The 26,482-nt window shown below is 36.7% G+C and overlaps 2 protein-coding genes across 15 annotated transcripts; both read right to left on the reverse strand.

The window, feature by feature from the left end:
- Nucleotides 1-1,864: 1,864 nt before the first annotated feature.
- LOC131789301 (kappa-type opioid receptor-like) lies at nt 1,865-16,370 on the reverse strand. Of its 14 annotated transcripts, none has more exons than XM_059106389.2 (5): nt 16,268-16,320; nt 13,993-14,079; nt 5,916-6,014; nt 4,501-4,567; nt 1,865-3,291 (listed from the first exon to the last, which is right to left on the reverse strand). In XM_059106389.2, exons 4-5 carry the CDS (start codon nt 4,544-4,546, stop codon nt 2,108-2,110), a joined length of 1,230 nt encoding a protein of 409 aa, XP_058962372.2. In that variant the 5' UTR covers nt 4,547-4,567; nt 5,916-6,014; nt 13,993-14,079; nt 16,268-16,320; the 3' UTR covers nt 1,865-2,107. The 14 variants fall into 14 exon arrangements, with proteins under 14 accessions (XP_058962372.2, XP_066025300.1, XP_066025264.1 ...); XM_066169203.1 differs by lacking the exons at nt 13,993-14,079; nt 16,268-16,320 and adding exons at nt 5,467-5,530; nt 7,543-7,675; XM_066169167.1 differs by lacking the exons at nt 13,993-14,079; nt 16,268-16,320 and adding exons at nt 5,467-5,530; nt 6,893-7,091.
- A 777-nt stretch (nt 16,371-17,147) lies between these two features.
- On the reverse strand, nt 17,148-26,473 carry LOC131789272 (alpha-1,6-mannosyl-glycoprotein 2-beta-N-acetylglucosaminyltransferase). Its single transcript, XM_059106338.2, has 8 exons — nt 25,586-26,473; nt 23,933-24,030; nt 23,337-23,436; nt 22,047-22,177; nt 21,100-21,184; nt 20,625-20,714; nt 19,809-19,936; nt 17,148-19,290 (listed from the first exon to the last, which is right to left on the reverse strand). Exons 1-8 carry the CDS (start codon nt 26,204-26,206, stop codon nt 19,080-19,082), a joined length of 1,464 nt encoding a protein of 487 aa, XP_058962321.1. The 5' UTR covers nt 26,207-26,473; the 3' UTR covers nt 17,148-19,079.
- Nucleotides 26,474-26,482: the final 9 nt, after the last annotated feature.

The raw sequence follows: 26,482 nt of genomic DNA on the forward strand, positions 1-26,482 counted from the left end.
CAGATCGAATAATTCCTTCAAATAAACTTGCTGATTATACGATTGATGGTTTCCCGGCGTTTTTGTGTCAATTATACAACGGTCCAGTGGTTAAAGGGTTAGTTGGCTGACCAACAATCGCTGTGCTCCATACATACTAGTAAGATTTTACTGGTATTAACTCCGTTTTTTATTTTTAAGAAGGGGAAAACACAATTCATCACAAGTTAAATTTCTGTTTATCTCAACCAAGAATCTAAACTTTGTGAATGAGGCTGGTTGAGACTGGGTTTAGGTTATAACGTCCAATCACATGTTATTATCAGGATATTTGGCCTTGTAGCAAAGTTATCAGGAGGGGTCACTATGTGCTGCACTGGGTCTAAGTATACTGTGTAACAACCAAGTGAAGGACACAAACTGTAACTTGCACGGTGCGAAGTCGCACAGTAGGTGTTAAGTGATCTCGTCACACAAAACAGTCCAAAATGTCTTAACCGTTGAAAGTTTTCTAAGTTTTTAGCCTTGGTAAATTTAGACTTCAGTTATTCGTATTTTGCGATCGACGAACATAGAAATTTTCAGTTGAGTATCGGTTATTCAACTTTCCACTCCAAATGTTCTGATTGGCTCACTCAACTCAGGTTATTAGCTCATATCCCGAGCCACCTTATATGGAAATGCATTTCGCCGACTATTGCGGAGCTGAAAACGCTTCAAATATTCAAACGTTTAGGATTTCATGGTAATTAATGAAACATTTATAGCCAACTCGATGCTACGCACCTCGTTGGCTATTTATCAAGTCATATCTAACGCATGCTCACGAGTAATTGCTAATTATCCAGGATCTTTTTGGTGTTACTCTACATTGCTCTGCGATTTGTCTAAAAATCCTGCGCCACCCCTTTACTAACCAGAATCAAAACTGAAGCCAATGGCGACTTTCTTCAAGCAGTTACCCGTTTCCGCTCTGAGTTTCTATTGGTTAATGATGATGTTCACTTTTATTTTTGTTATAAATAATTCGGTCTTGGTTTTTCACCCCCTTTGAAAACTGCTGTCCAACTGATTCTCTCTGAAGAGGAGCTAATGTTTGAAATGTCAGCTCTTGAAACTCTTTTTACTGTGGCCAATCTACATTGTCAACTCGGTTGATAAAAACCAATTTATCTGTTAATACGTAACGATGTAGCACCATAGTTTTTCAACAAACTTACCCCCTTTATTGCATTATTAAATCACTCGACTAACGTTGCTCTGGTCAAGGGCCAATTAACGATAATGTAATCTTTGAACCCTTCCACTCCCAAGATCTAAGTAGTAATTCTCCTTATTGTCTGCCATAGAATTCTTATGATGTTAGCTCGGAGAATATAGTATTGGATCAATTAATGTTTCCCTGATTGGTATTTATATTATTACGATTCTCATCACTTGTCTGTTTGATATTTTCTGGGAGAAATTCTGTCTCAGTCACTCACGGGAGTAGAAGGGTTAACGAACGATAAAACTCTGCTCTAAGGGGTTAAGAAAGCTCAATGTTCCAGAAAGCTCGATACCATGTATTTGATAAAGAATTTCGACAATACTCCTAATTTCAGTTTACCAATGTTCTTCATACTCGCACGGCCGTGTACTGCCGACTTCAAATAGTTCAGCGCTTGAGTAAATTTCCTTGATTGTTTCACAGGCAAGATTATTCTTCCCCTTAGTTTAATCTTGTTCTAAATTAACTTGTCTCAAAAGGGAAATATAAGTTCACGGTTTTTTTGGCTAAGTAAATTCAGTTTATTTAATGATTTACGAGCTCTATACTTGAATTACGATTGCAAGTTACTATACCAGGGCAACAGAAAAGCGCTAAAACGATGATACTCTTAAATCCAATGGTACTCAGCCGTTTCTTTATTTGTCTAACTCTCCTAATGGGATAGACTTATTTAAAATTTTATTATTAATTTTTTTTAAAAGACATCAGTAAGATTAAATAGTGCGTAGAAGATCTCACCGCCAGTGACAATTATATCATCCAGTTAGAGGGCAATTAAGTACGTTACATTACAACACCGTCGCAAGGGTGAGGCAGGCCTTGTGCTGGAGCAATTATACCGTGATGACTTAACTATTACAGCGCATGGTCTTGTACGTTTTGCTGAAGTGGGTGATGTTCGTTCAGCAATCCGTTGCGCATGTTCAAATCTCGCCCTTCACCGATTGGATTTTCGCGAATAGTGTACCTATCAACCTTGTGTGAGTTAGATCTCCTAAATGACCACGCAATCGACCCAGTGCGATTTGCATGGACGTTTCTTCTGGAGAGGGTGAATGAAATCCTTGATAAACGCCTTTCAAAGCGAAAATTGCACTGATTAATAATTTTGCGGAACTCCCTTTGAAAGTTATGGCTGAGTAATATGTACAAGAATGGGTCTATTGCGCTGTTTGAGTGCGAAATCCATAGAAGTAAAGAAATCGCATAAGGTGGTATTCTCGAAACGGCTTCTTTTTGGAAAGTGACGTAGTAGTGAACGGCGTGGGCTGGAAACCAGCAAATTGCAAAAGCAGTGACGATCATTACCATCACCTTGGCAACCTTGCGCTTTGATCTTTCCACTCTGTCTCTAAAAGTTGGCGAACGGGACATTCCAGGAATGCTCCGATTGTACAGTTTGTAGCCAATGATCGTGTAAAGAACAGTTATGATAAGAAGTGGCAGCAAGTAAAGTAAAGCAAATAGCGAAGCATAGTATACTTTAGAGAGAGTATCTGCCAGCTGCGGATCTTGTCCAAAATATTGACTACACGACCATTTTATTTCTGGAGAGGGGAAAGGGGTCACTTTGAATATTACTATTATTGGGCTAGTAACTATGGCCGCACAAATCCAAATTGTGGCTGTCATCTTTTTGGGCTTTCGAAACAGCTGTCCTCTCATGGGATGACAGACGGCGAAGAACCGATCTATAGATACCACCAGTATAGTCAGAATGGAAGTAGCAATGGGAAATACAAATAAATATTGAGAGATCTTGCAAGTGACAGTGCCTGAAATCCCCGAGAGCCAATAGTGCCCGTTGTACAAGAAAGATACTGACGTAGGAATTACTATGAAGACAATGAGCAAATTGGAGCAAGCGAGGTTGGCGATTAGTAAGTGAGTGGCTGCTTTGATGCCGCATTTTTTGCAGATGATGTAGAGTCCGAGGGAGTTTCCAATGAATCCAATGACGAAAGTTATTGCATAAAGCGTTGTTATGAGGATCATCAAACTGCCAGACATTGATCCATCATGGAGTCTGTCTGGGCCCTCTGAAAACGAAAGAGATACATGTCTTCTCGAACGTGAACAACACCGAAAGAAAATAAACTGCCTCATTGACTGCTGTAGCAATGCAGGAACTGTCAAACAGAGAAAATCTGATGGGCAACGTCTACGTTACTTCCTCGTGATAGTAAGTGACCTAATTAATATATTAGACTGGGGCCATTGCTGGTGAAAGGCCTGCTAACATGATGTTAACTTAAGGTGCTTAAATGATTCAACTAGCGTAATCTTAATAAAAAGACAACGATCAAGAGATGGATTTCATTATGAGAAGGCTCTGGAAACCTATCCGAGATTCCAGCCTTAAAATAGACTCAAATTGCGATGGAGCAATCACCTTGGCCTGTTTCAGGTATTTAGTAAGTAAAACGAAGTGCAATAGTCGTTTTGAAGAAAGAGGGAGGTTTTGCTACCCCTCACTTTTTCACCCCTCCCCTATGTGACGCCGTTTGTTATTTCGCTCCGTTTTACTTCTAACTAAACGCTAAGAAAAGGCCTCACTGATCTTTACGGTCTTCAGTAAATTACATTTAACTTTGGGTTCGTATGAACAGCACTTTAACTATGTTCCGGCCTGAGATCAAAACACAGCGGATGGTAAAAACCTTGAGGAAAATCTGGCAATCTGCACGTTAGTAAATGATAAAGTGGCCATTCTGCAAAGGCTAACAGATTGCCAAATGATTTGTCATCTTAAGATACGAAATGGCTCATTAAGCTCAAAAACATGTTTTCAGTTCTGTTCATACCAACTGTAAGGTCATTAAAAGCACAAACAATTGATCAGTCGCTCTTCGCTTTCCCTGTGGACTTTTGTATAAAGAGGAGTTACTTTAGCTATTTAAATAGCCTTGTGATAGAGAGAGAGTCAAATTTGAACATTTAAAACGGACTCTAGTATTTGCCTTTTACATTGTCGCTAAGAGAGGCCACGATACACTTAGAGGCTATGGGCGCACAGATACTCCCCACCAAGGTCTTGAAAATGTTTTGGAAATCTATGAAATGGGAGAATAACAGCCCAGAACTAACATAACCTTCCTTTAAGATAACGCTTTCGATTTAAATTCGGTTAAAATGAATGTATCTTGTCTTTTCTTGTTATTTGCTGCGTTTTTATATTTTTAACTTCGCGCACAGTCGCGCCAAGGTTTACCAGTAATGATGTATATTTGATGTAGTCTAGAACAAACCTGTTGTCAAGTTTGTATCGTTGAAAGAAGAGTTTTCGTCCATCATAGTGATGTAGTTTTGTTATCCCTAGAAAAAAATCATTAAAAATTCCGTGAGAAAGCACTAGAGCTAGACTTCGAAAGGGATCGGGAATATTAATCCACTTTGGGTCTCTGTTCTTTTCCGCTTTTTTTGCACAATTCATATCTCGGGGGACAAACCAAAACCTAAACAACGCCACCGCAGAAAATCAGGCTGTTTTCCACCCATTGTTCTAAGGGCACAGACACAAATGCAAATTTAATGCGAAAATTTCAACCCAACTTTAACCGTTATAGCATCCACTCAGTACACGCACAGACACAAATGCAAATTTAATGCGAAAATTCCAACCCAACTTTAACCGTTATAGCATCCACTCAGTACACGATAACACTCGAATATTTTGTTTGCTCCTTTTTGTAACCTTATATGTCCATCCTGACTGTTTTCATGCCAAATAATAATTATTATTACGAAAAAAAACACAAGTATTGAGAGCATGTGCCCCAGGTTGCAAGCTGAAACCTGTTCTTTTCTTCCTGGTGGCAACATTTAGCGATGCCATCGATAAATATTGTTAATTAGATCGGATATGTGAATTGTCCCAAGAGCGTGGAAAATTTCAATCACTTTACGTTGTCGTGATGTATCACATCAATATCTTTAACAAATTAATTGATATCATCTTGTTTTTGATGTAATCCAGACGTTTATAGTTGCAGTTATCTTGCGGGGGTTTATCATGAAACTTCTTGAACAGAAGAAATTTAAGACACCTTTATTGGAATGCCGTAATTGAGACGTTTCATGATATATATATATATATTGGGCTTCTTACTGTGCATTTTAAAACTGTTTGCTTACTAAATTGGACCGATCTTATCGGGCTAATATTGGCAATCCTTAACTTTGATGAGAAAGGTAAAAGTTTTCTAGGAACTAACCAAATCAAAACAAGTTGTTTTCCCGATTGGCTGTTCTGAGAACCTCATCCGTTGAGCCAATATTCTGGTAAACAAAGAAAGCCGAAGCTATTATTGAACCTTTTTAGCTCTAACTCCCTCTTCTTTCCTCTTAAAAGAGGTGAGACGCATTAAAGGTGTCATGCAAGCAAAATTTGGTATTGATAGGAATGTGGAGTGTTCCAATAAAACTTGACTGAGACTGGAGTCGGTAGGTTGAGTTACAAGAAAGCTGACAAGATTGTTTTACATCATAACTCTGTAACTCCTTAAATTTGATAAGTCAAGAGTTGTTCCCAAGCCAGGAAAAACATTTGTAGTTCACGCACGAAGATAGCACGCGACTCAAGAGGGCTTACTCTTGTTTTGTAAGATAAAGAATTGACAAACAAAACCTACAACAAAGTACTTATTTAAAGATGCAACATCACCTTCTGATAGTGAGCCAGCGAATTAACAAGAATGATAATCAATTGCTCGGGAAAGTCCTCCTTTTAATCTGACCACACCTCAGAACATGTCAGGCAACACTAGAATAGAAAGAAAATTTGTTAGATATTCTCATGCAAAGCTTTGTCGCCGACATCTTCCTGAATGGCGGCTTCAATACTCAGTAGTCAAGAACAAATATATTTTTCTTTTTTTATTATTATCATTAAAATCTAGGTTACCTTTACAAGACTTAGATATAATCCACAGAATACAATGGGGTATAATACAAGAAAAAGAAACTAAGAGCAAATACGGCCTCGGAAATGATTCTCGTCAGGAGTAATGGGCTCCTGTTCTCGTTCACATTCAGTCTGCTTTCTAAACAAACTCCATCATCAACTTTCTGTTGGTGAGCAAGGTCAATGAAAGGTGTCAACGGAAAATGTTTTGCTGAAAAACGCTTTAAGAACCACTGAGAATTAACATAAATCGCTTCCTTTACGTTAAATCGGTTTTACCATGAGTGAAAATATGGGTTGCCCTTCGGGTCACTCTGTCGTTTATCTTCGCTTTGTTCCAAAAATGGCCCTATCCTGTTGTGCGTTTTACAAACACATCGCCAAAATGTTGTACACCATTGACAAAATATTTTCAACTCAGTTTTGATAAACAAAGTCTCAAAAGATTTCACTTAGTTGCATGCAGCTATCGTGGCTTTGATATTGGTCAGCAGAGCTTCAGGCATCGTCGATAGAAAGATGCCTCTAGTATCATTTGCCTTGAATCTTGACGAATTGAAGATTCGAGATTACAAATAACAATTAGGAGATGGCACCAGATGAAAAGACGAGACAATAAAAAATTATCCCAAATAATAACAAAAAGTGTCTATTGTAAACGTTGAGAAAAGTACTTTGGACTTTGCATCTGTTACTCCTAGTGCACAAATAATCGAAGACATATGAAAACTACGTACATTACCACCGAAGAAATCTCTGCCTTAACGAACTGAGCTTTATCGCCAACTCGACACTTTCTCCATAAATTTAGTAAAATCATTCACCTAGCTGGCAAATTACAAATTCAAGGAAAACAATCGATCGGAAACACTCCTGTCAAATACCATATATCGCGTCGGATACCCTGATGGCTTTCTGTTATGTTTCGTTTAAGGTTGTTCATCGAAAAATGAGAGAACAACAGAGGTTATAAACTAAATCTTGGATCAGCTGTAGGATTACCCCTTCGTCGAAAGTTATAATTTAATTATTATAAGGTCATGTAGGCGTGACCAAGATAAGTGCCAACTGAAAACGAAGCCGACATCAGTCGTTTGTCCGTTAATACCGAGCAATCCGTGTACAGCGTTATTCAAATCAGGTCTCATCCAAAACCCGGGCTGTTATAGCTTCTTTCTTTGATACAATTTCTTCGTGAATGAAACAGATGTTCATCAAAACTTCATAACTTCCTACCTTTGACGCAGACTTTGGCTGACTGATCAAAACAATCCCCAGGAAGGAAAAAAAATAGCCGATTTAGATAATATCTTACTCATGATCACTTTGACAAACTAATGGAATAGCTTATGCAATCTTATCAAACTGTCTTCGCAATAATATTTACCAAATTAATTCTTGAGTGGTTTGCCGTCAACCGCGAACAATGCTTCTTTGCATGTTTTAGTCCTAGAAATCGGATGGTTTCTAGCTGAGAAACGTAAGGTCACTGAGATGTTTCCGATACTGCCAGTTCAACAAACAAAATCTTCCCACGATTAAGGAAATGTGTAATAGAAAACCACTTCGGTGCCGAGAAGGATATCTCCAAAGGAACAAACATTTCCCAAAGCACTCTTAAATTATTGCAGTGTCACGTGCGGAAATCTAAACAATGCGCTTTGGGTCACGTTTTTCACCGATGAACACTTTATTTCAGGCTGAAGCGGATAACGAACCCTCTTCAACCAAGACGTGGGCCCTTCAGAAGAGAAAAAAGCTAAGAAAACTCCATACACGATGCTCTTGTCACTCATTCTCCCCTAATGAGGATAATAAAAAAAACTCTTCCCTGCATTCACTGATGCTGAAATGGGCGTTTTCAGAGTTCAGTAAGCTTCAATTGTAGAGCGCAATATAAACAAATTAAATTATTTCAAATTGGATGAAGCAAAACTACTTACATTTGAATTTATTGGAACTGATTTCTTCCACACGCAATCGTAACAGAGTTCGCTTATCGATAACTTGATTTATATATATTTTTTGAGAACCTTTCGGCAATATAGACATGATGATTCTTATCAACTGATTATAAAGATGTTGTGGGAATCAATTTGCATTTGAATTCTTCATCGACCGCTATCAGAAGACCATCATTTTTCAACAAAAGACTGTGGATTTTTTTTCCTCAACAGTTATCCCGCTAATCTTTAAAAAAATTCAACCAAAGCAACAACTGAGCGAGTCTCACAAACACCGCGGCCATAGTTAGCAAGTTTCAAATTTTTCGTTTGCATGCAGCTTACAACCGTCTTTCACACCAGCAAAACATGTTTAGTTAAATCAGGCTTTGCTAAACGAAAATCAGAGACAGAGAACTGAAAGAAAACCTGAAGTTGCCATAGCTTTCAAATGCAATTGGTCACCAGTAGATAGCTTGTGTTTTCAATGTACTAAATCCGAAGTCCAAAAGCATAAGTTTAAGGAGCTTCTATGTGAAAAGGACACATTTAAACCGTGTTGAACAAAACAGCTTGAAAATATGAATAAAGCTTTGGTGTGCATGGCGTATAAGTTAGAAACAGCACTACTAAATTTTCTCTTGACTGGATGAATTTTAAGGTATTATACATTTTTTTTTACTCTGTTTGTCGAATCGCTACCATCTTTTAAGACTTGATCGTTCTATTTCATCAAAGAAGGACACAGTTATTTTAAATTTAGTGTTTGGTAAAATAAACTTTCACGTGAAATACTTCGTTCAAAGAGCGGTGACATTTTTTCCTCGGCTATTTAACCAAAGCATTAATGCAGAGTTATTACTGATTTCGATTTTTTCAAAAATAAATTTTAAACACAAAACAATTATCTTACTTTATCACATCTGATGTAGAAACCCTATTTAACTAAGATATTTAGTCTATTTGCGATATTGAATGCGAGAAATTGTTCTACTTTTATTATTTTTTCATACCCGATTTTATACTGAATCCAAGTAAAATTAGCTGAGTGTCTATTCGTGATTTTTGTCTCTTTTTGGTCGGGAAAAACTCGAAAAGAATTCAATAATCCTGCTGTTTTTCAAATTTCCTTAGGATATCTGTACCATCTATAAAGTACTCGCTTATCTCCTTACATCCAGTGTTCTTTTGTAAGCTTAGAGGAGATAATGATATACTGGATTTCCTGCTTTTCGTCGATTTTGGTCTCCTTTTCGGACCATTCTCCGAATGGAAATCCCATAATACACAGGAAAATTACAGCAGCACGTAAAAATTATACATCTCTTTCATTGTTGATCTCGCATGCAAGAGTTCAAGGAGTGTAGCCAGATGTTGCTGGCCAGTAATGCAAATGTAATTTTAAGCTTGGCAAAAAAGGAAAGAAATATTGATAAAGAGACATGTGCCAATGTTTAATCGCACAAGTGTCTGTAAATAAAGACGACTAAGACTGTCATTTCTCTTTTAGTTAGAGTTATTTACTTGAAATTTTCAGTGCCTGTAAATCTTTCGCATAATTTGATTTCTTTTGAAGAGATTTGTAGTTCCTGGATATATTTACTTTTTTAAAAATCTCCTTCGCCACATTGGAAAGGATAAAGTATTTCTCCCAAGTTATTGACGGATGTAATAAACTTAAGATTGTCATTCAACCTGGAGCAATTAAATCAAAATGCCAGGCGGATTGATTTTTCAATTTCTACTTGAGTTTTTCTAAGTCATTACTTGATCCATTTGTTTTTCATGACAGGATTTAATAATTTGTTTTGGGATATATGATATTTGAAGCCCCTTCGGGTACTCTGCAACATCAATGCTACCGTCACTTAGAGAAAGAAATCAAAATACCTCAGTCTGTCTTTTTGTCAGGAGAGCTCGGCAAGATCACTTTAACCTTTTCTCTTCTTACTAAATCAACGATGCCTTCGATGACGGCGGCATCATTGATATTGGGACCAAATTTTAAACTAGCGCTAGTTTGCATTAAAAAAGGCAATTAATGCGTTATCAATGATGACCGAGTTTATGACAATGGTACAGAAACTACAACAGGTGATGCTCTTTGGCACATAATGTTGAGAACTGAAGCACCGACTCAATTGATGGTCCAAACTGAGGCTGGCGTTAAGTGAGTCATATAATGAAGCGCGGTGTGATTTCACTGACGGCGGTTGACAACTACAAAAGAACCTTTTAACTTAAAAGTACTTTTGCTAACAGTTAGTTGATCAGTTGATAGGACGAACAACAAAGAAAGCTCCAGCAAAAAGCGAGTCTTGGACGGGTTCAAAATCTTACTTTGTAGTCCAAAGGTTGTGTGAGCATCAAGTGAAATGCTGCAGTGCGTAGTGTCAAAACGACACAGACACATAACTTCGGATTTTTTATAGCCTGTTTTGAACTTTTCATTGTAGTTTGGTTCTGATTTTTATGGTAATGGATAAATCTGCAAAATCTCGAAACAAAAATCTAAAAGAGCCTTTGTTTCTTGTCACAAAGGTTGAATCACTATCAGGAATTCTAAGTTTGAATCGAGATTTACACTTTTTCCCGCTGAAAGTTCGAAATATGCAATCCTTTGTAACTTATACTGAAAGCGATGACCTCCAACAAGATCTAGTCATGCTTTACAATTAGATATCATTGGACTGGACTAATTTCAATTAACGAACTTTTTATCGTCAGTAATTGCATTGTACAAAGGTTCACAAGAGTCCTTAACATCAGCATCTCACAAGTTCACTTTCTCTGAATATTTCTGGGCGATAAATTCAATAAAAAACATTATTCTAATAGAGATCTGACTGACTGATGATTACTACTAGCAGTAGTTTTACATTATTTTAGCACATTTGCGTCCCCCACAAGAAGGCAATACATGGAGATGGAGCGACAGATGTTGAAGCAATGCACCTACGCTGGTTTACGATAGCCATATTGTATAAGCACTAAGCGGAGTTCCGCTCAAGGAGAGGCGAAGTAATATATCAAGTATGTTGCTTGGTGACCATCACAGATCAGGGGTCCTTTCACGTAATGGGAGTTGAAATTAATAATAAATCAAGTATGTTGCCTGGTGACTGTCATAGAGGTCCGGTGCTTATCAAAATTCTAAAAATACAATGTAGTTGTTGAGATATTCTTTGAGTATTAAGAATCCAAGTTGCGCACTTATCGTGAAGTTAGCGCAACATGGTTTCCGATGGAGCGCCTGAACTTATGTACTGGAAGACGTAACAGTTAGTTAATTAATTACTTGTGTAAACATGACAAATAAGTGGTATTTCAGATGACTAAAGAGTGGAAATGAGAGGGACAGCCGTTGAAATCATCGAAGGTTATTGAAAATATTTGGTGCAAGTTTGTTGATTGCTATGTCGCATCGCCACATATTGTTCTGCACTCGAAGCATCTAGAAGCATTCTATTTACAGTGGTTGATTAGTTACTTTTGTTTATACAGCTAACAAAAAGATACCTAATTGATCAGCTATTTCAATAACGCAGGATTTGCAGTATAGAAGATAATAATAACTTATGGAGAGCTCCTTACAAAGCTATATATCTTGTGGTCTATGGGTTTGACGAAAAAGGATCATTGACCATATCCGATCAGAAGTTGGGTTTCCAAGCATTAACTATAGTGTATCAAGGTGGTTTCAAGCTTTATCCGAAAATAGACAGAAATTTAGGTGATCGGGTCATCAAACCAAACGGATTTGTGTGAATTAGCAAAATTCTTTAGAGCAGACTGCAGTCTTAAAGTAGTGCTTCTCCAACCTCAGACAGAAGATGAGTATGTAAGCATTGCATAAACACATTCCAAGAATAAGCAACTCTCGGCGAAAAATCAAGAAAGTCCAAGCTGGACATCAAAATAATACAGTTTTTGTGCGCGGGTTTAGATATGTTTTAGACACGACTCAGAGTCGTTTTAGCCCGAGCTGCTAGGCGAGGTTTAAAGTAAGTCTGAGAAGAGCCCGAAACGTTTCTTTGCCCAAGAACATAAATTGCGTCACTATTATCATTACTTTGAAGGACCTTGAAAAAATTAAGACCTAAAAAAATTAGCCCTGAAAGAGTCTGAACAATCACGCGAGTATGTGAGCGGGCTAATTTGAAAATACAGTTTTAGCCCTCCAAAATCTCAATTTCAGCCCATGAAAGGCGTCACAATGTCCGACAAAGTTTTAATGATTAACAGTCCCACTTATCCATGCCATTCCAATCCACAAGAGTTCATATCTACTGACGGCAGATGTCAGAGATGTGCAATCCACAAGAGTTCATATCTACTGACGGCAGATGTCAGAGATGCACATATGGCTTATATATAATCTACATTAAAAAGCTAAACGAGCAAAATACAGCCTGTAGCTATAATAGTTTTCTCTACTTGCTCGCCACGCACCTCGCTGAATAAAAATAAGCTTGATGATTTTAGGTAACCCAGCCTATAGATGGGAATTAGAATTTCTTTACGATAAACGTCAAGTATGATGTAAAGCCTTGAGATCAACTCACCTACTTGGTTGGAAAAACTGAGGAATTTTACCTCATTTCAAACTATCCGTGGGAAAAAGCTCTGCTCAATGTTTTTCATTTGGACAATAGGCCCGCGTTCAATGCTTGGTCGGAAAAGTCAATTGGATCAAACTTCGTCCTTCTATGTTATGGGAGCTGAAACTGAAACTCTTCCTATCTTTAAGATCCACATGTACCATGATTGGCTTTGTCATTATGACGCAATAAAATACCAATAACCTTCTAATTTTGACATATGGTCAAAGGTAAGGGTTCAGCTGTTTGCGCACGTGCGCTTCTTCATTTTGTTCGTTTACCAGCCAAATCTCTATTAATAGACCGCCACCAATAAAGCTCTCTCCCTCCCTATATAAATATGCCCGCTCTGTGGTGTTTCCGAATTCTCTCTTTTGTTGAAACGAGATTTGTCGCAGTAAAGTTCAACAACACCTGGGAAAAGCCAGTGACACCTGGGCGAAGTCCGAGATATTCTTGTAGCTTGTAGGACAATATGAACAGCTTGACTAGTGAATGGCCTTATTCCGGAAAAAACTCACAAATGTAATCCTCACACTGGAACAAGCAAAAATTTCCGAGAAAGGAAAGTACATGAAACATTGCCAATTTCCCCTAAATTGTAACTTAGGTGGGAAAATCGTCTTCCCGACTCAGAAATACTTGTTGCTGCTGATACGAAAGTATTGTGACTTAATTATTTCAAAGTTATTGAACTTTTTTTTAAAAACTTTATTGAATGAAAAGAAAATCAGCGGGAAGCTCAGTATTTGCCCCAACAAATCCTCATAAGCCACGTCTCGCACAAGTCGTGGACATCTGGAGTTGATCATAAATGAAAGTTGCAGTGATTCGTCGCTCTGTTCTTGGAAATTGACACAAACAACTTCACAATCATGGCCACGATTTAGAGTTTCGCAAGCCGTTGCGCAAAGAAATCGATTAAAAACGCTCTCAAAAGAACGATCGAACTGTCGAAGATCACGGAACGATTTCCGAAGAACCCCATACAATTCTAAAATATAGTCGTTGTCTTAAAGACAATCCATTGCTTTCGCCATTGTTTTCTGTGAGGAAATCTTGCCAAGACTATACCGTTTATGAACAAAACTTAACGTAAAGCCTAGCTTAACTAGAGAACCAAGCGCAGCTCAAGGCGTAGACAAACGACGAAGAAAATTGTTCATTCGATTGATTTGGTGGCAAAGAAAATAACACAAAGACGCAAACGAACAAAGGAAATAACTTCTATGAAGTCACAACAGTCACAATTGTTCGGTCATGACTATTGTGAAACAAATGTTATTCACTTACCGATTTCTCGGTCGTGAAGCCTCGGGTACTCAAGATAGACTCGTATTTGCCATAGTATCGACGTTTTCCCTTCACTGAACCATGAGTCTGATAAATATCGAGTTAAAGGAATCAGCAATGGAATCATAGTGCCAAAAAAATATTTCAGTTTGAGTTTTCTGTTTAATGAGACAATTTTTTTTAATGATTTGGAAAAAAATCACTGACATTTCATGAAATTTCTCTGTCGCTCAGATCACAGTAAGTATGCTCAAATCACACTTCAGGCTCCGCAGAATTCATTAAAATAAAGTGAAATCAGTCAGAGTGATTGCGCGCACGGTTCCTATCGCATATCTAGAACCCAGCTGCACTAATCAAAATCACTATTGTGAAATTTCCGAGTGCCTTATGTGAAAATCTTAGGAATTCTGGGCTTTGTCTTCAATTATACGCTTATTCCTTGAAGACTGAAATAGAATTGAGTCGAGCACGACCACATGGAGTAGTCAGATATCTTATTATTTCAACTATAAACGTGAGACGAGATTAAATGGTGGAATTTGGATGATTATAAGTATAAATAACATGATTCTAGTGAGAATGCTCCTGTGAAATCAGACTAAGGGCTATAAAAGTAAGACATTAGTACGTGAGAGGACTGAGGAAGTAGTGTATTCTATTCTTTCGGTCCGCAATAATAATCCGTTTCTGTTCCCACAAAAGTACATGACACGAAAGAATAAAGGTTGCAAAATGAAATACTTCCTCAATGCATAACTAGTTATGGTCTAGCTATGTTTTAAGTTCTGAGGTTCGGTCACCTTCATCTTAATCGATCTTAATTGGGCAAAAACGTTTTTGAATGCTGATTGTCCAGCACAACACGAAAACTAAAAACAATCTATATCTATCGTTCAGGATATATTTTCAATAGCAGAGCAGCGGAGAAGAAGATTCAGCAACGGAATCAACATTTCCAAAAAAAAATTTCAGTATGAATTTTCAGTTTAATGAGACAAATCTTTTCATGATTGCGAAAAAAATCACCGAGCAGTATTGTCACGTAGAAACCAGGATCGTCCTTTAGCTGTCAGTTTTCAATCACTTCTTGACGTCAATTATTACCATCCGATTCATCGCATATCTTTTATAAGTTTGTTTGCTTCACAAGCTATCATTTTTAATTTAAAGGAAACACGAATTCGAAATTATTGTTGTGAGGAAAGTAATTGTAAATGTATTGCAATGGGACAAGTGTCATGGATTTTCATTTATTAATTTTCAGTTTCAATTTCCAGATGTTGGTTGTATCAATAAATACAGCACTCGCTGCAAAGAGACCTTGCTATTTTCGCTTCGAATGAAATCCTTCTTATGAGTGTTAAATATTTAAAATAAGGAAGAAAAAAATAAAACCTTTCCACGCTAGTATTGAAAAATAATAATTTTGTTTTATAATAATTTTGAAGTGAATACGTGCTGTTTGTCATCACTTGGACGGGTCTCGCGCATTATGACTGAAAGTTGGGCCTGGGTGGCACGTGATAAAGGGCTTCTCGATTGAGTGTTATAGAATTAAAACCTAAGTTATCGCATCAACCAATCAGAACAAGCGAAAATATCACAAGGAACAAATGAGGAGGCAGAGCGAAGTGAGCAAACCGCGTAAAGCGAGGGAAAACACGATAACTAGGGCGTGACTGGTCTTAGTTTTGCGTCTGATTGGTTAAGAGAGTGGCGCAAATTTTATGAAGCATTTACAGAGCGAACTAAAGCAAAACCACGTAATCCGAGATTACTTTTGACACCCAATTGAAAATTATTTAAATCTTTCTTTTCAAAAACCATACCAGATTTAGAGAACATAAATATACTCAACCGATCTCATTTATTACAGAATAGCACTGCTAGTGATTAGCTATTGGTGGTAAACTTCTGACCCCGACCAAGTACGAAAAAAACGTTCAGCTGCTGGCAATGCAAGAACGCTTTCAGATTAACTTTCTTTTTCAAAATAAGTACTAGCTTGTAAAACACCTTGCAATCGATATTCCGCATAGTACAAAAAAAGGTACATTGTTAACTATAAGCTGTTAGTAATACGTGAATTGTTTTGGCCTATATGCATCTCTCGATATATTAGAAGAACCCTTCACACAGCGCTAAAGTATGCTCGTATGTTTGCCCACAGTTATCTTCTATATCGGAAAACTGTAAGTTCGTTTTTAGGAACAGAGCTAAAGTTAACAAGAAAAAAAAAATAAATAAATAGTATTCTCATAGAAGTACGCACCTTCAGAACTCAGAAACTGCTGATAAACACAATATCAAACCTGAAACACAATGCATTAACTGCGATGAAATATTTGCAAATTATTCCCTTGGCAGACCATCTCAACTGAACAAAATCCACACAGTAGCATCAGGTAATCGTTTCCTTCCTTTTCTCATCAAAAAATGGCGCTCTTAATTATAATTGAAAGAATGTCTCGTTTGTAATATTTTCAACGTTTTCATTTCGCGTGGAAAGATATTTGACGTGAAATCCTCTTACTTTGGCAAATATTTTTCACGTTTCCATATTGTACACTGTTGGTCGGTGTCGTTAATGTGTCTTACTATCATTTCCGCTTCGGAAACTGTTTCCATGGTCGGAAACATAATTCAATTTTGCTTTTAAGAGGCGAATGGGCTTACATGGACTTCGGACCTAAATGTTTTTCGATATGCAAGATATTCAAGACAAAGGAGACTGTGACAACGAAGGGCGCGTCGTAATCAAGATCCGAACCAGCCCTATACGCTTTCAAAAGACACGTAACCGTCTGCTTTCCTTAATCCGCGAGACGAGATCGAACGACAGTACAACAACAACAAAAGAAAACTGCCAGACCAGTAGTCCGAGAAAGTTTAGGCTTTGAAGTTTTCATGACATTTCTCGGCTTTGGTTATCTGCGGACAGTTAATCATAGTCTACGAGCAGCCCCTCCTTTCCGACGAAGTCTGTCAAAACATAATGAAATGGTAAATGATGTTAGCGCGCCGCTTGGAACTCTGGGAATGAGGCGCGCTAACATCAATGTTTCTTTCACTAATTTTTTTTCACTCGCGCGACAGACTTTCCTTTTCTTTTGCATACTTTACAACACAAAAAAACTTCAACTAAAAACGAACTTATTAACATCAAACCAATTTGTTAGTTTGTTTTATTCGTTTCAAACGTGAACATTATTTCAATTGCAATACAAAATTGTTTCCCCGTGCTTCAGATAACTTCAATAAATAACATTTAATTTAATTATCAGCCTTAATTTGCAATCAAGATATCCATTGCCCAAATCTGATCCAATCCTATGACGTCAAATTCCAAAAGTCAAAGGCAAACGTTCAAGAAACCTGACGCCAACTTTTGTACATTTTGTACAAGACTCATCCTTTACATCCAGATATGCACATACCATTAGAAAATTTTACATAGCGTTAAATCTTGAAATTTAAATTTAATTATTGTTTTGCAAAAGTATGAACTTAAGCGGTTCAGTTTTTAAGTCCAAAAGTATTAAAGATCAACTATTTGCCTAAGGAAAGTTGAAGCTCTTAACCTTTTAACTCCCAGAAGTGATAAGTGATTAACATATAAATATATATATACATATATATATATGTATATATTGTGTTACTAAAAACCCAAACTTTTTTAATACATCACAGTAGGAGATGGAAAGACTCTTATATAATATAATATAATATAACATAATATAATATAATATACTATACCAGCTTTAGTTAAACTGGGTTTAACTGAATGAAAATAAGAAACAAAGTACTAAAATAGAATTTTCCATCATTTTCACGTACCAATAGTCTTTAACTCGTATTTTCAACGAGTTGAATTTGAAGTTGACCAACAATGGTTTAAACAGCTTCTTTAAAGAGAATGATTTCAAACCATGTTAACAAAACAGTTGTAAAACACGTAAACTTACATGTATGCTTTGTTGTGATTGGGATATAGGTCTACATTAGATACCACTTCCTTTTTTAAGCATCAACGAAAACAATAACTTCCTGACATTGTTGTGCTCTCTTACTTTAATAAACTGTGAAGTGACCCCATTCTGATGCCAAATGGCACCATTTATGACAATTATTGCTGTTTTTTTTAACGCCAAAACTGAATGCACCTTTTGGAAGAGAAAATTGGAAGTGAAGTTAATTCCGCAAAAAAACGAAACAAAATTGAATGAATCCTTCAAATGTATGTGCATGTCTTGTAGAGAACAATAACTTTGAAATTTGTTCCAGTGTAATCATGGTTTGAAAAGTTATTAAGGAATTCAGCCGTCAATTCATATCCAAAAACCTAACACTTACACCATAAAAGTTGCACAGAGATTACTACAGATCTGTTATGTAAACTTCTGTATTGTTCTGTGCCAAGAGATGGACTGGCCCAGAGATTACCAGTAGTGCCTGGGACCCACCGTCCACGTCGGACAATCAGTTGGGACATGTGCTTTTTCAGTGAATAGGACACTTACATGTAACCTCTCACAATGTGTCTATCCAACACAAAATCATAAATGGGTAGAGGCAAGCCGTTAGCAAAGCCTTTATGCACACACACACAAAAAAACAGTGATAAGTTCCTTCAGGACCAGACTTCTGACTCCTAAACTTACCTAATATTCGCAGGATGGTATGCAAAAGTTACTTTGTTTATACATTGTTTACTTACTTTTAAACATTGTTTACAAGAGTACTTACATCTAAAAAAAATAGTGTAACCTTAAAGTTCTAGAATCTAGAATGATTGGTAGGTAATGGATTAAAAAAAAAACAAACAAACAAATATTATAAAACAACTGGAACATCAGCCATTAGAGAATTTATCATTAATCTAGAAAAAATATTTTCTATTTGTTATCTGCTAAAAGTTTCATCACTTTAATTTAGGATTTGTACATCCATAGCACTGGTTTTGATCCATGGAATAGCAGACTAGAAGTTGATCATTCTGCTATTAAACAAAACACCTTAAATTTACCTCCTCCTAGAGTATGAATTTGCATTACCCAAAAATCACTTGGGTACTTTATTGTGCATCATCTCTTTTGCATTAACTGGAAACACAGTGCATGATCTCTTGTATCCCCCCATCCTCCATTAGGACTAAATTTAGAAGCTAGATTGTGTTCACCTTCCTGTATGTTCACAGAGGGTGGAAATAGGCTGTTTGTGTTCTTCTCTATGATGGTTTGGAACTTCTGCACAGTAGCGTCAATCTTGCAATCAGTTTTCTTGTGATGAAGACCACTGTAATGACAAAGAGTAATTTATGTTATCACAATATTCACATCATAAAAATGGAAGGTCCTCCTCATTAGCACTCAAGACAATAACAAACAGTAAATTATGTGATCATAATAATCACATCATAAAAATGGAGGGCCCTCCTAAATTTAGCACTCAAGACAATAACAAACAGTAACTTATGTTATCATAATAATCACATTATAAAAAAAAGCCCTCCTTATTAGCCCTCAAGACGTGCATTTCTCTGCATCCAGGAATGTTTGAGACGAGTCAGGGAGAGATTTACTGGGGGTCTAACACTTCATTATCAGTGAAAAGCTTGTGTCAAGGTGCTTAGAATGAGGGCTTGCTCTTAGGTTAAAAAAATCAACAACAAACAGCAAAGAAGAAAGAGTAACACAGATAACAATCACAGCCAGGATAAAATGCAGTTTCATACATAAGGTACGTACATACACTTCCATATGTATGATGTAGCCATTAAGTATACTGATTGAATATCCTAAGATCAACTTTACCATTCTCCCAGGTGAAAAACTCTTGGGCCCTTGAGGATGAGTGACTTGAATGGCTGTGGCAAGCAGGAAACACTTATCTTCATCAAAGACCAATCCCAATTGTACTCATCATAGCTCTTGCAAAAAACCTATAAAAATTGAGTGACTTCTTGATCAAGTCATGCAAATTGACATCCTCACAAAGGCAATTGCAGATTAAAAAAAATACATGATGACCAATAAGTAGAGGAAATAATCTTTGAATTTCCATTTTGTATGCTCTATCTCAATGCTACACAAATTCATGGGATCATGTGCACACATCACCTCACATCATGCATGTAGGGTAAAATTACATGTAAATGCACGAGTTGTTCTGGAGTATCTAATAATGGTTGGTAGACACTTAAAAATTCTCATATAATATTGTTACTAGCTACAGTGGGTGTAAAAGTATGTTCCTTCCTGCTGCTAACAAAAAGGCACCATTTTTTGTTCTTGAGCATAGCAGGGTCAGGTTTTAAAACTCTTAATCGCACACACACAAATTCATAGCAGTCACCCTTAACCTAGTAAGTTGTGACACCTACGTGGAAACAAGTCTGTTCCTGGGCCTTTTAAACAACCCATAACTGTGGGGGGAAGGGGAAGGGGAGGGGGTAGGAGTTTTGGATTTATTTTGTGCACTGTTGCTGCAGTAGTAAGTGTAAAAAAAAGTAGCATGCTAGAATATAGAATAGTACTATGAAGTTTGGTGAAAATTACCACAATATCAAAAGGCTCTTAACGACTAAAATAAATTAAAAATGATGTGTATACATGATTATTCCCACTCACATCACTACATTCTTTTATTTTATTCCATGTCACTCTATCAAATGCCATCCCCATGTTGTGTTCGTGGGATCTCCAAACTGAAAGGGCTGCCTGGATGTGGTAAAATTGTTTAAGATTTAACATTTAGCTCCTACGACACACCTCAAAGACTTAACAAGATTATTTAACCCTTTTTATTCCCAGAGGTGATTAACATGTAACTTCTCCCCAAAATATCCATACATTATCCAGCAAGTAGGTGATGAGAATACTCAATTCCAAATTCTCATGATAAATTCACAAGAAAATGTGCAGAAGCTAGAGGGGAGAATTAACAATCAGATCTTGGGAGTTAAAGGTTAATGTCATCTCAATGCATCTACTATTTTGTCCCATATTGTTAGTTGGCCAGTGATTTTACAGTGTGATAAAAAGTACATGAATGAACATCCAGTTTGTCTGCGCACAGTGAATACCAAAAGTGAAAGCACCTTACCACATCTTTAGCACCATTCAGCTCATAATTATCCACAGCTCTGTATGTACCCAAGGTTATCAAATCACAGTCTTCCTTACAACCACTGTCAATCAAGTAATGCACAAACATTTGAAAAATGTTGACAGACAACCTTATCGGCAGGTTTAACAATATAAGAATAACAAAAGAATCACACCAGTACTTATGATATGTTATTTAGTGAGTTTGAAGTGCCACTCTGGAAGACATGTAACTGCTAACACCCCTATCCCACATTTTGCCTGACAAATGCAAATCATAGCTGTCACAAAACACCATTATGTATCTTTGAATGCAGTTTGCTTAATTTACATGTTCAGTCATAAAGATGGCCACTAGTGTTATCCAGCACTTGGGGCAATTGATTGTCTTAACCCTTTAACTCCCATAAGTGACCAAGACAGAATTTCTCCTTACAATATCAATAAAATATCAAACAGATAAGTGATGAGAATAAAGAAAAATATCAATTTAGGGATGATAAGTTGATCCAATGCTAAATTCTCTGAACTAACATCATAAGAATCATACGATTGAAAGTCAGGAGAATTACAGAGTTGATCTGGGAGTTAAAGGGTTAAATTTGTATTCGAATAGGCTCCTTGTAGTATTTTCCTTTCCTCAGATTGACTGTAGTATTTTCCTTTCCTTTCCTCTGATTGGCTGTAGTATTTTCCTTTTCTCTGATTGGCTGTTGTGACTACTTTTGTTTGGTGTAACAAGGCTAATGCTCTCTATGCTAACTAGAAATTTATTTTACGTGTTACTAACAATATGATTTACAAACTAGACCTAAACATTAGTAGCAAATGCATTTGCTATGACGAAGGGCTGACGCTCAAAAAGTCATCTTTGAAACTCTTTACAGTGGCCAAATTACGTATATCAACTCAGTTAATAATAACAAATTACCTAATAGAACTAACCTCATTTTGCTGTTGTACAATAATTTTAACATGTGGTAGAAGTCTGGACTGACATAGTAATCTTCTTCGAGGAATAAAACTGGACCTGCATAGTCTTTTGTAACATTCAGCATGTCAAATACTGTGTTTGCCTTTAGAAAAATTCACAATCCAGGTTAACAAATAAATCCAAGAGTAATTAAAAAGGAAGTGAAGATGATCTTAAAAACTGTGAATATGTGCAGTACTTAGCAAATGCCAAGACTACTAGTAACAGTAATGGAACATTGTAGGTGCATTATCCAAAGACTAAAGCTTAAGATGAATAATGTGTAAGCAAACAAAGGTAGATGTTTTGTTTGGTAAATTTGATATTGATGAAGACTTTATTGTTATTAACCACATGCTTTTTCTTGCAAAGTTCTATATCTAACTCTATAATACAAAACCATCTTTAGGAATTTTTATTGCTAAATTAAAAGCCACTCTTAACATGGAATGTTTGATTGCCAAAAGAAATGGCACACTGGTAAAACAAACAGTGGGAAGCTTTTATTCATATTAAGTAATTCCCCTTCTGACCATTCTACCATTAGTGTAGTTAAATAATAATGAGCCATGCAACAAGAGTTCATAGGCTATTTTTGCACTTTGTGCAATAAGCTGGTTTTTCAACTGTTCTTCTTCCCTGTTCTCTGCAGTATTACATACTGTAGAGTAATTGCAATGCTAGCATTGTAAGTGATGTTTAATCTCGTAAGTAATGACGCTTTTAGTGCATTATGTAGCATTAGTAGTGTAGGTAAAGTTAGTGCTGTAAGCATTGTAACAGTTACTATTGCAAGTAGTATTAGTTTTTGAAAGTAAAGTTTGTTTTTGTTAAGTAATGTAAGATTGTAAGAAATGTCACTAATGTTAGTATTATAAGTAATGTGTATATTTAAATAAAAATTTTTAAACAAGTGAGCAAAGAACAGTTGAACAGTGTCTTCCCAAGTTGACCCTACCAATTGCACATTCAGAAAAGGAAACAAAACCATCTTTTTCACATACAAGGTCTATATGTCACCATTGTGAAACTTGCCTACATGGTACTATCAGCATTTTTCTTTCAGAATATCATAGCTGATTGTTTGAAAGAAGGAGTGTACTCTACTTTTACTGAAATGACACCACTAAGAGGATCAAGAATTTTTTAATAACAAAACTTATCTCCTGAACAGCAACTTATGCCCCTTGAAAATTTATCCATTCTTTCAAGCAACTGGAGCAAGGTAAGAGGAGGGTAAATCTGCAATATAGTGAACTTACCTTCCACCACCAGTGATGTTTTATCATAGTAAATGGTGCTTGTCTGTAGTGACCATACATGTCTGGAGTCTCTGCATTGATACAGCCCATTTCTTTAGCTCTAAAAGTGAAAATACACTTTTAATCCTTTACACTCTTGCATCAGTATACATATTCTCTACACTATTCTCTATACATTTTCTAAGGTGCTGACAAGGAGAATTTGATCAGCAATGTAGAGCTTCTTTAGTTGGTGATCATTTCATTTATTCTCGTGACCTTCATGTTTGATTCAGGGGTGGTATTGTGAGGAGAAATAAGATGCTAGTCAGTCTCTTAGAGGTTGAAGGGTTAATTAGAATAAATATCTTTCAGACTGAATAGCTCATTTGTATACAGTCACGTGTGCATTTTTTTATCACATGCAGGTGCAATCTGTGTTATTTGGTGTGCAGTATGGAAATTGCATGCATGTCAAGCATGTGTGATGCTGCAGTTCAAGAGAGCTTTACCAGCATTACAGTGAATGTAACAAGTCCCATGTCAAGCAAAAGAGTTGTCCATGTTTGAGGTATCTGAAAAGTTGAAGATACCAAAAATGAATTTGATGTACTCACTTCTCACGTCTGATATCTCTTGGGCAGTCCTTAGGATCAGTTCCAGGAAACTCATTTGGATACAGCTGATATGAGAATGGGAAAAAGATTTGCATGACCTGCAAAAAATAAAAAAAAATAAATTAAGATAAAAAATACATTTAAACTATATGGAGTAATTTTTTAGGAATCTAGATTCATAACAAGAAGCAATGCTTGACTGTTTGGTGGGATCATCTAGGTATCGGAATAAATCATACTTGTTGTTGTTTTTAGTTTTACTTCTTATGACTAATGTACTGCGTAACTTTGCTCTTTTTGTTTAAATTACAGTTACTGTCATCAACAGAAACCCCTCTCTGAACAACCCTTGGTCAGACAAACTCACAAAACATTGGAACCTGGCAGTGTTTTTTGGTAAACTGCCAGCCATAAAGGAAACAAGGTTGATTTCATTACCTACATCTAGATGCGTTAACCCTTTCACTCTCAGGATCTCCTCTGAGTTATTCTTGTTACTGCCTGCCATACAATTCTCATGATTTTAGTTTGGAGAAATTGGTATTGGATCTACTCATAATTCCCTAACTGACATTTTCTCTATTATCATCACTTGTCTGCTTGATGTTGTAGTTATATTGTAAGGAGAAATTCTTCCTTAGTCATTCAGGTGAGTTAAAGGGTTAAACAACAGCAAAAGAAAAAATATCAACTCTAGATTGTATCATGCTTGCACTTAGTCAAAACAAACATGCAAAAAATGACAGGTTGTGCTATTTGACATGTACCTGAAACAAGCTAAGTTCACTAACATTTCTTAAATTTGCTGACTCAAATTTTGAGACATAATTGACTCATCTAAGTCTCGTGAGGGCTGTCCAAGATATTCATTCAGCAATTAATTTCATGTATATTTTCATAATGATTTTATAAAAATTATCAATAATTGCGTGACAACTTACTCTTAAAAGCCCCCCGAGGTTCATGAACCTTTCTGAACAGTGAGGAGAGCGTCTACTGAGTATATTGTAGGTAATAATTACGGTAATAATCTCTTGTAATCGCAATGTATACTCTGGTTTTCGGGTATATGTTTCCAGCTGCTTTTGTTTTAGCAAACAATAATCAACATAAATTTACGCGAGGCGTCACTAAGTTGATACATGAATAATTGATTCTTTGAGGAAAATTTACGTTAAGAAGGATTCCGATTTTTTCCATGTTTTGCTTTCCGTAATTAGACTCCCCTTGGAATAACGCTCCAAATTGATCGCTGCGGTGTTAGAATCACTTTTAAGCTACGAAAAAGACCACGTATTAAAAAGGAAAAACCCACTACAATAAATTACCACGAGTAAGAGGTATTGCATGAAGGACACTTCAGCGGAAGTCGTTTTTAAAGTTTTAAAGCGATATCATGGGACAAAATGAAGGAAGATTTTCAGCCATCTACCGGTATTATTAGGAGCATGTCATAAGCTTAACTTCATCCCTACAATAAAAAATCGTAAACATAATGCGAAACAAGTTATGGTAAACTTGTCGAAAGTCAACATTTGCTTCGGAAAAGCTCTCACTTTTGGTAATCAATTCCCAGCAGTTTTATCACCTAATTGAATTAAAATGAGAACCAACGTTGACTAAGGATGAAGTTAATTGAAAGAAGGCACTTACTCTACAAAAGTCGATGGATTCCACCAGTTTGTTCATTTCCTCGGAGTGATAGTCGTGACTGACAATAAGCAAAGCATCTTCGATTCCTCTCGAGCGCCTCATAGAATTCAGTAAATGAGAAAAATAATCACTTCTATCGTGCACTTGAATAATGATCACAATTGAACTTGGAGACAAAGTCGTACCGAATTTGTCGCCATTTCTGATGTACTGTTCGTCATTCATATTCTTTACGAAATGTCTAAGTTTCTGAATCTCAGGTTCAACGCTTTTGTTTAGTGAAATTTTTATTGTTGGTCGCTTTGTAGTAACACGTAAGCTCTCTTGCGGGACATTGATGTTTATATTTTCATTCCTTGCTTCAGTTTTGATAGCGTTTTCGATTGATGTTGTCACAAGCGCATTGATCTGCGGCCGATTTAGATAAAAACCATTATTATGAGGAGGAGGGTCGATATTGCCAGACGGGTCGAAGGCAATGATCTCGTGTAGCGTCAGCACCGCAATAACTGCTCCAATTCCCACCATAACCAAAATAAACAGTTTTGTACTAAAGAGACGTATAGTAGTCCCTCTATATTTGAAAATCATGGCTTCAGCGTTCAAAGAGGAAAATACCATACTGACTCCTTGCTACAGCAAGGGATGACTTTGTAAGATATACTCAGTTGAACCCATAATGGCGGACGCGAAGCCGGCGTTCCTAATAATGAGGGCTAAGACATGCATGTTAGTCCCTTTAAAATGGTCCTTCTTGCTACCAAACTCTATCTTGAATCCTTGGTAGCATATGTTTTCCTACAGGAACGACTTCCAAGGTCATCTAAACATTTTTCGGGGAGTGATTTCAACTGTAACTAGCTTCCATTACCGCAGATACCTATACAGCTTCCGTTT

The sequence above is a fragment of the Pocillopora verrucosa genome, chromosome 1 (assembly GCF_036669915.1).
Source record: "Pocillopora verrucosa isolate sample1 chromosome 1, ASM3666991v2, whole genome shotgun sequence".
Lineage (NCBI taxonomy): Eukaryota > Metazoa > Cnidaria > Anthozoa > Scleractinia > Pocilloporidae > Pocillopora > Pocillopora verrucosa.

Coding starts and splice junctions, on each gene's coding strand:
- LOC131789301 (XM_066169172.1), bottom strand. CDS start 4,546: ATGATGGACGAAAACTCTTCTTTCAACGATACAAACTTGACAACAG. Junction 3,292..4,500: donor CGATACAAACTTGACAACAG/GTTTGTTCTAGA, acceptor TTTCGTTTTCAG/AGGGCCCAGACAGACTCCAT.
- LOC131789272 (XM_059106338.2), bottom strand. CDS start 26,206: ATGGTATTTTCCTCTTTGAACGCTGAAGCCATGATTTTCAAATATAGA. Junction 21,185..22,046: donor TTGTACAACAGCAAAATGAG/GTTAGTTCTATT, acceptor CTTGATTGACAG/TGGTTGTAAGGAAGACTGTG. Junction 19,291..19,808: donor GTTTTTCACCTGGGAGAATG/GTAAAGTTGATC, acceptor TTGTCATTACAG/TGGTCTTCATCACAAGAAAA.